This window comes from Petromyzon marinus, chromosome 22 (genome assembly GCF_048934315.1).
Source record: "Petromyzon marinus isolate PM22_M1 ecotype Great Lakes invasive population chromosome 22, UKy_Petmar_22M1.pri1.0, whole genome shotgun sequence".
Classification (NCBI taxonomy): Eukaryota; Metazoa; Chordata; class Hyperoartia; order Petromyzontiformes; family Petromyzontidae; genus Petromyzon; species Petromyzon marinus.
The window spans coordinates 11,770,572-11,784,775 of NC_133688.1; the positions used below are offsets into that span (position 1 = coordinate 11,770,572).

Consider the following 14,204-nt stretch of genomic DNA (forward strand, 5'->3'; position numbering starts at 1 on the left):
CACTGACCCATGGAACCCAGTCCCCCCACTAATGTAGATCACTGACTCATGGAACCCAGTCCCCTCAGTAATGTAGATCACTGACCCATGTAACCGAGACCCCCCACTAATGTAGATCACTGACCCATGGAACCCAGTCCCCCCACTAATGTAGATCACTGACCCATGTAACCGAGACCCCCCACTAATGTAGATCACTGACCCATGTAACCGAGACCCCCCACTAATGTAGATCACTGACCCATGGAACCCAGTCCCCCCACTAATGTAGATCACTGACCCATGTAACCGAGACCCCCCACTAATGTAGATCACTGACCCATGTAACCGAGACCCCCCCACTAAAGTAGATCACTGACCCATGGAACCCAGTCCCCCCACTAATGTAGATCACTGACCCATGTAACCGAGACCCCCCACAAATGTAGATCACTGACTCTTGGAAACCAGTCCCCCCACTAATGTAGATCACTGACTCATGGAAACCAGTCCCCCCACTAATGTAGATCACTGACTCATGGAAACCAGTCCCCCCACTAATGTAGATCACTGACTTATGGAAACCAGTCCCCCGAATTCAAAGTTCATCCCGGTCTCACTTGCTTGCAGTGATAAATAGTAATAACAACAATAATAACAATCATAATAAAAATAATAATAACAATCATAATAACAACAATAATAACAACAATAATAATAACAACAATAATAACAACAACAATAATAACGATGATGACGACGATGGTGGCAGTGTCGTTGACAATGCTGGAGCCGGCTCGAGTGGCGCTGGTGCTGTCGGCACGGATTCACCTCGTGGTGGAGGAGGCCCTCACCTTGCCAGCAGTCCCCCCCCTCCCCCCTTACACATCGCACGCCGCTATTTCACATTTACACAGCTGCGCGACACAATTATCATCATTTTTCCACTCTTTCCCCCCCCCCCTCCACCCTTTCATAAACGAGCGAACAAAAGCGTGTTTAATTGCAGGCTCCGGACAATGATGGTAATTATGCGTGCACCTGCGTACGCCAGCGGTGCGGAGGAGAAAGAGAAACTGGGGGGGGGGGGGGGCAGTGGGGGGGGGGCAGTGGGGGGGGGGTTGGGAGGCGGGGGCGGTGGGGCAGGTGATCGCCTCCTGCCGAAGTGGAAGCACGTTGATAGCCATGCAATTAGACGCTGGGACTTTGTGTACCTAAATTAGGGTGGGTAGCATCCCTTGCACTCAATGCTGCCACCCCCCCCCCTGCGTCCCCTCGTCCTATTGAAGGGTAACAGATGAGCAGTGAGATGATGGTTGTTGTTACATTATCTAACAGTGCCGTGAGATAGCAGTTCGGGGCGATATGAACGTAAGGTCGCGCCAGACGCTTGTGATTTCAAATTGGGCGCGCATTAGCTGGGGTGGGGCGGGGGGGGGGGGGGACAAGTTTAGCATCTTACTTTTCTTGTCGACCCATCGATCTGATTAGTCTGTCCGGTCGATCCGATTGTGCGAGGCACAGATGGAGAGAGACGAGAGCACGTGGGGGAGATGGTTTTGCATTTGAAAGACCCAAAACGGGGGGGGGGGGTTCTTATTGTTGACGTTTAGATAGCGATTCGGTTTCAGTGGTTAGGGTTTCTGTTAGCAATTGAAATACGTTTATATATGAATAAAAACATAATTCTCAGCCCTAATGTAAACAGATAATCCAGAATAAAAATGGACAACTGCTGGATGATGACATCCACGTATTGTGCATCCACATCAGCCGCACGAAGAAGAATGTGGATTGATACTCAGAATTTTTTTTTTTTAAATCTTGTGAATAAAAACATGCTGAAGTTTGTTTTACTAAAACCGTGTATCTCGAGCGGGTCCATGACGTCATCAACCAAGAGGTTGACGTGAGCGTGCTCCATTCAACATACAACAGTTTAGCCCCTCCCCCCACCATCGTAGGTGATGGGGTCAAACCTGGCTATTGAGTCTCATGAAACACGTGGCAATGGGACCTCCCAGATCATTCAAAGAGAGGACCATTGGTTTTTGTTTGTAGTTTGTCAACAATTTTCAAACGTGGTTACTGTTGGACCATGAAGATGCACAATGCGAACCTGTCCCGTTCCTTAGAACGGTCAATTCAAGATAAATTATTGATCAGTTTGCATCTTTTAGTTATATTTAAGCTAATTAGAAAATGTTTTCAATGTACGTCATTGCTAAGGTATTTATAATAATTATCATCATCCTTTTAACAGTTATTATAATCCGTGCTCATACAAGCACTGTTGGTGACGGTCATCTCTCCATTGGCAGCCGAGCCAAGCGATGGCCATTCCACATTCCCATGGACCAGGCACAAACACAGGAGCGACAAATCAACCGTAGGTTGACCTTGCACGAAGTGCCCCTCGTTGCGGGAAACAAGGGAATAATGGAGTGCTCCGTGCACCGGTTTGAAATGAAATATTGGTGCCCAAGAATCAAGCCTGTAAACTTTTAATGGTCCCTCCAAACGCGTGTAATCTTTCATGATCAGACTTGGCACTCGGAAGACACTGCAATTGACAATGCTTCCTGCTTAGGCATTCATGCGTTCCTGTAACTCCATGCCCGTGTTGGCACGCGGTGACGAGCCACATTTTTCGCCGTGGTCAGCAGTGGTTAGCGCCGTCATCCGTGAAAAGGCGCAAAACCCAATATGACAAAACCGTAGCGGTGGTCTGACAGGTGAGGTCGTAATTTTGCATCACATCCAATTACCACTTTGACACATTTAATTTCCAATGCTGATTGCGGTACTTTTCACAGTGGGTTTTTAATGCCTTGCCGGCGTGTGGCTTCCGAAATTGGCACTGTTTTGCACAGAATAAATTGCATTTTATAGCCCCGCCGATTAATTGGCTCGCACTTGACCTCTGACCCTCCGCGGTAGGCCAATCGGAATTGGAGCCGGGCCAGCGGCGCTTCAAGGAGACCCTGGGTGGCAGCTGTAACGCGAGCTTCAGGCCACGATACGATCTCCGAAAAATGTAAAATAAATCAAAAACTCCGCTGGGATGGATTCACTCTGTCGCCAAGTGCCAATCTCCAGTGTGACGCTGCTGTTGAGATGCACGGCTGTCATACATCGTCCTACGGAGGTGGGACTGGCAGAATGCCCGCCACGGAGGTCATTGCTGTTGCGAGTCACCCGACCTGCAGCTCCGCAAAGTGAACGGCGGCGGATGGAAGTGAAGCGAGGAGGTTTGCCGATCTGTCTGATGCTCCTCGTATGCGTGGGTTTGCTCTGGACACTTTGGTTCCCTCTCACACGGCCAAAGAAATAAATAAGCCAAAGTAAACTCATTAAGGAATAATGGCTGGACATCCGAAGAAAGGACCCCCTCCCCGCATGGGAGGTCATGTGGGATTGTTTGGCCATTCTTCACCACACTGGTGAAGTGGGTAGCTCCCAGGACCGGTTCAGATGTCACCCGCTGCTGACGTTAGCCGTGGCTGGGATATTGAAGTCTGGCGGCCGGGTTTGTTGTGCGCGTATTGTGCTGTGAGCCACTGCACGCACCCGTTCACCCCCACATGGGCTCTCGCCCCCATATAAAGAATGAAAACTTTCCCCGCTGCCCAGGTAAGCGGAGTAAAACGTTCGCTTCAACACGAAGGCCTTCCGCGACCAATACGATTCGCATTTATCCGCGGAACGTTCACATTCGACCCCATCGACACCATCGCCGCCTTCACTCTCGTTCTCTTCCCTCCACCTTCCCCCGCCCCCTTTTCCCCTCCGTTCCCTTCCTCCTACCCAACTCTCCTGCCCATGCGCCCCCACTCCTCCCCCCCCCCCACCCGACTACTCTGGCTCCCCTGCACAGGTGTCAAACTGGTTTGGGAACAAGCGGATCCGCTACAAGAAAAACATCGGTAAGTTCCAGGAGGAGGCGAACATCTACGCGGCACGGACCGCCGTTTCGGCCACCAGCAGCGTGCACCACGGGAGCCAGGCCAACTCGCCCAACACCCCCACCTCCGCTGGTACGGCCCGCACTCGCAGAGCACTGCCAATGGGAGCAGGCCCTACCAAGTCGCAGTGTGAAGGGGTGCTTGTGTGGGGGCGGCCTCGGGTCTTTACGCTTCTGCCGAACCTCGTGCCTGCGCTGGGGAGTGCGGGGTTAGCGGCGTGTGTGGGGCTGGCCGCCCTGGTTTTTTTTGGAACTGGTACTCATGCTGGAAGGGGAGTTTACACAAAAAAATTGGGACAGACCGAATGTTTTTTGGCCAGTGCAAGGTTTTGTCGGCGTCGGTTATTTAACCGAGTGAGAGCCCGCCGAGGTCCACGTCTCTTTTCCGCGAGATGAGAAATTCAAAGGGTGGCGTTTCTGGCTGCCCCATGCGATTGTGCACTCCGATATGAGCATACTCATGATAATAATAATCTTAAAAAAATAGTCAACGTGATTTGCTGCTCAAATGAGCGCTGGGGCAGACCCGGGCCAGTCGTGGAAATTCCACATTCCAACGCCAGATTCCATTCGATCCACAATGATGATCACTGTTGACTTGCCACAGAGTGGCACCATTTTCCTGGCCGCAGAGGGATGAATTGGCTCGGTCAACCCATGACTGGAGTTTGAACGCTCGACCGACTTGACTGTGAGTCATGTGCTCTAACCGCTGTTCCACTTGTGGAAACACAGTTAAGTCAGAGGCGAGTCAAAGGGTCTCGATGCTCTGACGAGCAATGCGAGCGGCACTCATTTCCAGTGGCAGCTCGTAAATGTTGGTGGGAATTCCACATTCCTATGGTGGAGGCGGCAGTCTTATCAACAGGTTAAACCAAAGTTGACTTCAATCGAAGTGGTTGGGGGGGGGGAATCTTACGAAAGGCACTGGCAATAAAATCGAATTGAAAAAAATACTTCCATTATTATTGTCCAGCATGTGTACAAAAACACTTTTTTTTGCGGCATGGAGAGAATGGCGATGATGATGACGACGACGATGCTGATGCTGCTGATAATGGCGGTGGTGATATTTTTTTCTGTTTGATGTCGCTGCTGCTGCTGCCGCTGCTACCGCTGTTGTTGTCGTGTTGTTAACGATAGCACCGCTTCACATCTGCATTGGTACGGCCTGCCTTGACACGTGCTAATATTGGGAACGAAATTTACCGGGGAGGGGAGGGGGGGGGCAGAGGTATCTTTTTGATTGTTAAACTCACGAGTCGAGGTGTTGGGTGGGTTCCTCATTTTTAAGTCACACAAATTGTTTTTCGGCAAGGCTCATATCTATTTCTTGAACACTGACTGCCCATGTGTTTGATGGCGAAGTAAATGTTTGCCTGTGCAATTAACGGAAGCAAACTGCACGAATTGATGCCTTTACATGCGTACGTTGTTTCAGATTGCCGCTGACGTTGCCGATGTGATGTGAATTTGTTATTCTGTATTTTTGGTTCGCACGTTTAACTTTTTTTTGGGGCGGGATTTTAATAAGATCGGGTTTTTTTTTAATATATATTCGCATTGGGAATCTTTCACCCAAGTCAATAGGCTGATATAATTCGAGCAAAAACAACAACCATAATAATATTATTCATAATCCCATATCAGTTAAGGCCTAACGGAGGAGTCTCAAACTATTTTTTGTTTAAACTGGAGGTTTGTGTGGTGGATTGTTAGGCCAATTGCTTACTTCTTAATATAATACATATATAAAGGTTTCATAGGATAAAGCAACAAAAAATTAGGCCATTTCATTTTATGACCCAAAAGGTGTCATTGCAATATCCCCTTTGAATGTATTTCTCTTGGTAGCTTTGTGTTTGTTTTTACGACACTACCACTTCCTCTGCGCACTTTATATCTCCTGTAATCGTATTCCTTTATAAGCATTGGCTCAAAGAATCGACCAAACCTTTATTATGTAAAAAATGCCATGAAAAAAAATGTTTTTTTTTATCCCCCGTACAATATAGCAAACCAAAAATACAGAACGCTAGTCTTGCATGTCATCTACATTTGCATGTTTGTGCTTGCTCGTTAAATGCCCTTCAAACTGACTCCTAGCCTCCTGACAGTGCCGAGAGGGAGGCCACCACATTTGGCCAAATGCACGGGACATTTTCCGACCGAAACAAGCGTGGGAGGAAACTGATTCTTGAGTGGGATTCGAATCTAAATAATTTACATAGTACCAGCGGGGTTCATTCTAAAACCGACCATGAGCCTGGCAGGTGAATATTCCACATTGCTCAGGCAGAGTCCGTCTATAGGACCACCACTGTTGATGTCTCACAAAGTGGTACTGATTTTATCCACCCCAGAGTGATTGAAGGGCTGAGGCGACGCCCATCCCCCTGCCACCACAACTGGAATTTGAAGAACCTATTCAGATTTTTTTTAAACCTGAAAATTTACCGTTGATAAAAATGTGTGGAAAAAATAAACATTGCAGCAATAGTACAGAAATGTGTAAAATGTTTTAAAGTATGTGATGAGAGAAGTGGCTTACGGGGTTCATAAAGGCTGTGTTTGAGACACTGAACCGGCACCAGCGAGACATCCTGGGTCAGAGGCCGGGTTTTAGTCACCCGTGATTAAACCGGGTTCTCAAGCGCAGCCAGTTGATGGGCTCGGCCCGCTAACTATTTGCAAATTGACATGAGAGCTCTGTGTGAGCTAGGAATACATAGGTCCACTAACTATTACCTTTGTTTCTGTCCCCTCACTCCCTGATCCAATCCCCTCATTGCTGTTCTGGCCCCCTTCATGACCCCCCCCCCTCCCATTCAATTTACAACACCCGCTCTCCTACCACCCGCCCACCATTCACGTCTTCCTCACTCCTCTCCATATCAACCCCATGTGCTTCCCCCCCATGCTATATCTCATCACCGCCTCGATCGTTCAAACATCACTATTGACGCACCCCACGGCCTACTCATTGGACTGTGCCATGCCGGGCCCTACTGCCCACCCTCTCCCTCCGCCGCCTCCCCCCCCCCCGACCCCCCCTCCCCCGGTGTGTCCCCGTTCGTCCCTGCGCCCCCCAAGGCTCCTCTGGCTCGTTCTCCATGCCAAACCCGAGCGATATGTTCCTGGGCATCCCGGGTATGAATGGAGACTCGTACAGCTCGTCCGGGGTGACTCCCAACATCCAGTCGCAGGTGAGCGATGAGCGAGCGCGGCGCAGCCGGCGCTGCGACGCGGTGTCGTCGTCACCATCGGCGCTCCCAACGTGGGGCCCGTGGCGAGGAATCCTCGCCACCAGCCACCGCCCTCCTCCACCAACGAGCCGATACTAAAATGTCACTTTCGTCATCTTCGGCGTCGTCATCATCACCATCACGAGCACACTCACCGCCCCCTCCCAGGGCATCGTCCCCACCATCTCCATCGTCAGCACTCTCCATCAAGACATCGCTACACATATAAACAGGACTAGGTCAAGCTAGAGTTACATTTATTTAAGTAAAAAAATCTGTGATTGCAAATGTCCTGATTTTGGTCGGGACAGTCCTGGTTTCAGAAAGGCTATCCAGATGTTCTGATACTTTTGTGAAAATGTTAATTTTGTCCCAGTTAAAACTTTCTGGTTTCATACTCGACTCATGAGCAGTGAGTGGAAGTGGCAGAGGAGAGGGTTAGGCCTATGAGGGGTATGCAGGGGCGAAGTCATTGTGTGGGTGGGGATAGTGGTTTGGTGGGCATGGCTGTGTAACATTGGGGCGTGCCTAACAAAGAGACGGGCTGCCCAGGCTCCCGCGTGTCCCAGTTGAGCCTCCCAGATATCTGGCAGCTTAAGTGTTGGAACTATTTGGAAAGAGTGCGGGAAACATATAGCCGGGGCTTATCTGTTTATGACAATAAGAGCAGCAGAGTAGAAGGAGGAGACACGTGGTACGGAGATAGCTGGACAGAGAAGTCAGCATTTTCTGCGATAGAGAAAGCCGGGAGGCAGAATAGATGGGAAAATGAAATCACAGAGGTTAGCTAAAGCAGAAATATGGAGGACTTTCAGTACACTAAGAGATAATTTACAGTTTGATGGAATGCCAGTGACGAGACCAAACTATTTTGATACTAATCAAAATGTAACATTTTTGTACCACCTAGCTACGCTGTTGTTTTAAAGAGCCTTATATATTTTACGTAACCTTTCGCGAGGCGACATATTTCAATGTCTAGTGACAAAGCTGACACTCAATTAAAACCAACAGTTTCCCTCGCATCGTTAATAATATTTGGAAGGCCCAAGGCTGTTTTCTTTTGAAACGATAAACCCGCGGTGGAGACGGGGAATTTCCCGAGATAAATATTCTTTATCGGCGGTATTAGCGCATTTTTACACACGCTTAATGTCGCCGTAAAAAAAATAAAGTTAAAATATGTTTTTGTCGTTTTTAAAGGCTAATGCAATTTTACGTGAGCCATCAACGCAGCAGCACGGGTTGCATCTGGTTGACGAAATGTTTCGAAATAACGTTTTTGAGTGAAAATTGTAATTTTCATCGTGGAGAAAACGGAATGCAAGCACCGTTTCTTGTTAGCCAGCTCCTCTATTATTTAACACTGCTGTTTTTATTTGTTCCGTTTTATTTGTTGCATTTTTGTCATCCCGCATTCCAAACTGCACCTTTGTTTTGTTTGCGGAGTGAGGCGTTATTACCGTACTCAAAATTAAATCACAGCGTCCTTTGCAGGGCCTATCGGAAATCCATTTCACACAAAACTAGAGAAGCATAAGGTAATCGAAGATCAATGTGATATCACTTTCTGTGATGTCACTTCCTGAAGCCATACTCGCATGACAGGTAGGAGGGGGGGGTGGCCAAGCTTTGAAACCAATAATGACATCGTTTCAGTGCCTGTGATTGGCTGTTGATAAGGCCACGCCTTTTTTCGCGACATCGTTTTTCTTATATACGAGCGCCCCTTTCTAGGGCTTTATATGCATCCGAAATAGAATAGAAGCGATAGCTGATGTCACCTTGCGCGACAACGTCGCTGTCAACAACAGCAAAAATCCCCGCCGAACATTGCGAGAAGATAGCGAATCAGTGGGCGTGCTAACGGCATTATCAGTGGCTGGCGTAGTAACTACATTATCAGCTCAGGGGTTGCGGCAATCGGTCAGGTGGGGCCCCGATATTTCATTTGTCTCGCACGGTCGCACCTAGGCTATCTATTGTGACTCCTCTTGCCTAATCACATCATCATTACGCTCATGGTCTCGAACATTTAACGTTGTCGGAGCGCTCCGTCTTCGTAAAGCGCAGCCACAACAGCTTCGTAGTTGTACCTCTTCATAGAAATAAATTTAAACCGCGTTTGTTTTAAATACGTCTTTGTGTTTTTTACACCGTTGTTGAAAACAAATCTCATGATGGTTGTCGGGGGGCGGGGGGGGTCCAACACGTAGCTTTGGCCACCGGGGGGAGGCCAAGGCACCCTCTGCCCCCCACGCTGTATAACAATACTGTCCATAGTGAAGGGGTTTTTTTGGGGTTAGTTTGTGTGAAATATAGATGCAACACGTCCTACTTAATTAAATAGACTTTTTAATAAGTGTTTTCTCCTACAACATCAGAGTGCAGCGGCACATTAAATACGCACTACAATGACAATAGTTTAAAGCGATTTGAAGCACTTTTTATAATCAAAATGGAAATATGGTTTGGGGGGGGGGGGCAGAGCTTTGTGACGTCATATTTGAGGGGGGGGGGGGGTCTGACTTTTTGTGACGCCGTGTGACGAGGGGGGGGGGGGGTTGTCAAAAATCGTCCGAAATCGCGTGACGTCATTTATGGACGGCCCCTTAGCCGGGATTGTGTCGCTGACCGCAAGGGCGAGGGAGTCTCCGTTTGGGCGGTCGAGCCGTGCGCCGTTAGCACGAGGCGGGCGGGGGGGCCCTGTCGACAGCGATGGAGCCCGAGCCTGCGAGGGGAGGTCCAAGCGCGGCATGAAGCCGCCCCTTGTCGGAGCTGTCGCCCAAAATGAAATCGGCCAACTTGTGTTTGTCTTTCGCGGCGTCACTTTAATTCCCTCGCACTTTGCTTAATTACAGGGAACCCATATTTGTTATCTGGGAGGGTTGAATAATTGCATTTTTTAACGAGCACAAGGGTAATTATTTTTAACAATTTATCACGAAGTGGGTGGAAAATCAATTAGGGTTTTTTTTTTTTCAATAGTAATGAGCGATGACAGTGGGTTTATAAAAACCCAGGTCATTTTGACACAAGCGGGTGGGTGTGTGCGTGTGTGTGCGTACATTTTTTTCGGCACAGTTTAGCTGTCGGATTAGCTGTGTCAATTTATTGCCTCTTTCTCTTCGTTCAATCTATTATTGTTTTTAATTGCAGACATTGGTGTCAGCCGCAATCACAGATTTTTCACTCGCGAAAGTCCTGGATGTTGAAGATAAACATGATTTTAAACAAAAGAACTCATCCTAGTTTCTGTACAGCGGTTGACATCCAGAGACAAAGGTCCCCCGTATAGCCTGAACAGACTTTTGGGGCAGGCGCTGTGAGCGAGTACCTTTGAATGACGGCACGGCGCAGTGGCGATGTTTTACACATCGCCCAGGTAGTCAGTTGAAGCAGAGTCGACCTAGGGGAGGCCCAGGTTCAGTTCAGATAGTCGTCGCTGGTGTAGGCCGTGAGCGGGAGTTTAACTCGGTTCTCGCGGGGGTTCGTAGCGCAGCGCATAAACCGCCACGCCTCCGCTCCTCGCACGCACGCATGCCGACAACAAGCGCGCACACATTTTCTCGGACAAATGCAAGCTCTGAAATATCATCCGATGTCTCCCGCAGTCTGCGGCGGACGGACGCTCGCTCGCTCGTCAAGCGATCTTTGCGTCCGCGCGGCATTCGTCATCTGCACAATCTCCGTCCAGTTTCAATTCGCCCGATTGAAACAAGAGATCCCCAATCGCGACCGTGGATGCCGGCAGAGGCTGATTGTCCACGCCGTCGTAGTTATTTTTCATTGACTTGTCAACTTTTCTTTCCATTTCCATTAAAATCGTGGGGCGGTGGCACAAGCGGTTGGCGTACTGCGCTAGGAATCGGGCAATCTGCAGGCCCGGGCCTCCGTGACCCTCTGGGTGGCCCTCGCCGTACACAAGCAAGAGAGAGACTTTGACTTCATGTTTTATTTGTGCCCCTTTGTGCCGTGCCCATCGCCCCACCCGTTCCTGCCCCCCCCCACCACCTTCCCCCCCCCGTCAGGTGGATTCCCTGCGCCACGTCATGAGCCAATCGAGCGCCTATGGGGACGGTATGGCAGCCAATCAGCTCTACAGCCCCCCGGCCATGAGCGTGAGTACAGCTTCGGGACGTTAAAGATCTCTTGGGGGGCGGTATTCGTAAAAGAGCGGGACTTTGCAAATAACTACCTGCGATATACACGACTATGCGTCCCCTTCGTATGTCTTGTCTCTCCGCATCACAAATACGTTTTGTTGTATTACTTGCCAGCGGCCTCTTATTTTCACACACACACACATTTTTTTTTATATACGGCCGATTTGCGACTCGCACGATTGGGAGAACGCGTCGCCCCGACTGCGAAACTGCCGAATAAGTCTCGCGGCTTGGCAAGGCTTCTTCCGTTCGCGAGCAAAGAGTCTAGACTCTGTCATCTTCCTGAAGAAGCCCCAAGCTTGGACTGTAACCGGTCACTCCTGGATTTAAAGGGCTAACGGCACCAAAACGGTACAAGTAGTCGCGTGTTGGGTCTGCCTAATGCTACTGATGCATTGCGAGGTGTGCATGTAAGGGGCAACAAAGACAAAAATCCCCCATATAGCACCCATCAAGGCCGGTACAGCACACGAGGGGGTGGGTGGCCAGCACCACGTCCGGCCATCTCTGTCTCCCCAGCGCTGATGTTTACACAACCGCACAAGGTACTCATTTGAGGCCCAGGACCGGTTCAGGTATTCGTCACACATTTTGGTCGTGAGCGGGAATAAAACTCAGGTCGCCGGGTTCGTAGCGCAGTGCGCTAACCACTACACTACCAATTTCCAGGTCATGGGTGACGCACACACACAGTTACGTGATAACCATCAACTCGCAGCAAGTGACGGGGTTATTACCGGGTCATTACTTGCGTGAGGAAAGCCATTCTTTGTTCGTCCAAAGCCCCCACGATGTTAAGACTGGACCTTGAAGGTTTATATGGAGTGTTCTTGCCAGTAACATCTTGGTTGCCCAGCAGCGTCAGTTTAACAAGCCTCATGAGACCCAAAGGGCCAAAACAAGAACAGACTTTGCTTGCCGAAACAGAAGCTGCTGAATAGCTTTTTGTCTGCAAAGGCAATGGGCCGATGAACCAAGACTCAATATCGCTGACCCGCCGACACTGAGCATCTGTGAAAAAGAGCTTCAAAGCTCATCGGATTCCTCCAGCCATGAATAAAGATACCCGATTCGGACTCTACGCTCTGTAGAGATCAAGGCTGTAATTATAATATATATTGGGGGGGGGGGTCATCCCAATATTCAAATATGCTCAAAATGTCCCCCCCCAAATATATTGCTATAAAATAGATTTCTGTTTATATGCTTGTGGTTGTGGTTGTACTTTATTAATCCCTAATCTCTGCCATTACATACAATGAAACAAGAAAAGGTCAAAAAGAAAAAAAAACAGAGCAATGTAACACAATACACTATTAGACATTATTGTAAAAAAATAAATACAAAGTCCATCCTATGTATTTGTGAATTTTTTAAAATATTTTAGCCAGGAAATTCGTTTTCAAATCTAGATTTTTTTTCTGGGGGGGGGGGGGGGGTGACCCCCAAGTCCCCCTGAGGATTTGGTCCCCGGCGAGCGCCAGCCTCTCGTGTTCGCTGACGGAGGGCGAGCGGCGAGCGGCGCTTCGCGCTACGGCGTCCTGGGCTCTTCACCGGGGGGCCGGGCGTCTCGGCAGACGAAGCGAGCGGCTCGCAATCGGATGGCGGCACACGTTGAAGTCGTCATCGGGCGGGGTGGTGGTGGGGGTGGGGATGAATCTTCCCGTCATCCGTCCAGGGGGGGGGGTGGGCGGGCGGTCGCTACAATTTGCGCCACGTTGCACGGATCTCGACGGTGGTTGCTTGCCCCTCCTTTGGCCAGGCTCAGCACCACCCGCCACAAGAATGTGGAAAATGTAAGCGCCGTAGACGAGACGTGAACGTCGGCCTCGATCGCTCATGCGAGAAGCCGGGGACATCACTTCGGACTTTCTGTCATTGCTCGTTGACCGATTAGTCGAGCGAGGCTCGGACGCAGAACAAACTTTTAACGAGCGCTCGCGCGCGCGCGCTGTTGGCGTTTATCCGGCGAACGGCCGGTTGGTCCTGCCGAGTTTCCACGGCCGTCTATGCCCCGCCCCCCGCCGCTGCTTCCACCACCACCCACCCACCATCACCCACCCACCATCACCCACCCACCACCCACCCACCATCACCCACCCACCCACCCACCATCCACCCACCACCCACCCACCATCACCCACCACCCACCCACCATCCACCCACCACCCACCCACCATCACCCACCCACCACCCACCCACCACCCACCCACCATCACCCACCCACCATCACCCACCACCATCCACCCACCACCCACCCACCCACCATCACCCACCCACCCACCACCATCACCCACCCACCATCCACCCACCACCCACCCACCATCACCCACCCACCACCCACCCACCATCACCCACCCACCACCCACTCACCCACCACCCACCCACCATCACCCACCCACCATCCACCACCCACCCACCATCCACCACCCACCCACTACCATCACCCACCCACCCACCACCATCACCCACCCACCATCCACCCACCACCCACCCACCATCACCCACCCACCACCCACCCACCATCACCCACCCACCACCATCACCCACCCACCATCCACCCACCACCCACCCACCATCACCCATCCACCACCCACCATCACCCACCCACCACCATCACCCACCCACCCACCACCACCCACCTCAGCAGCGCTCCAATTAGTCGCAGGCCGCGAGCGCGCGCTGACATTTTCTCTCTCGCCGCTGCGGAGAAAGCCAACGGATGTTGTTTTGTTGATGGTCATATTTTTTTTAATGTTTTTTTTTAATATATGTGTCGTTGTTATTCTTACGACCAGATAGGCAGATGTATTTTTTTTGCGGTGACAATGAAATGGTGGAGGTTTTAGG

General features: G+C 50.2%; 1 protein-coding gene across 5 annotated transcripts in view; it reads left to right on the top strand.

The window, feature by feature from the left end:
* Positions 1-14,204, top strand: part of LOC116945009 (pre-B-cell leukemia transcription factor 1-like) — a 235,145-nt gene that overhangs the window by 200,052 nt on the left and 20,889 nt on the right. For 4 of the 5 annotated variants that reach the window (XM_032959049.2, XM_032959050.2, XM_032959051.2 and 1 more), the window contains 3 exons: positions 3,857-4,016; positions 7,037-7,149; positions 11,220-11,309. In XM_032959049.2, the coding sequence (XP_032814940.1) occupies positions 3,857-4,016; positions 7,037-7,149; positions 11,220-11,309 (363 nt within the window). The remainder of the gene's footprint in view (positions 1-3,856; positions 4,017-7,036; positions 7,150-11,219; positions 11,310-14,204) is intronic. The other variant, XM_032959053.2, reaches the window with a different exon arrangement.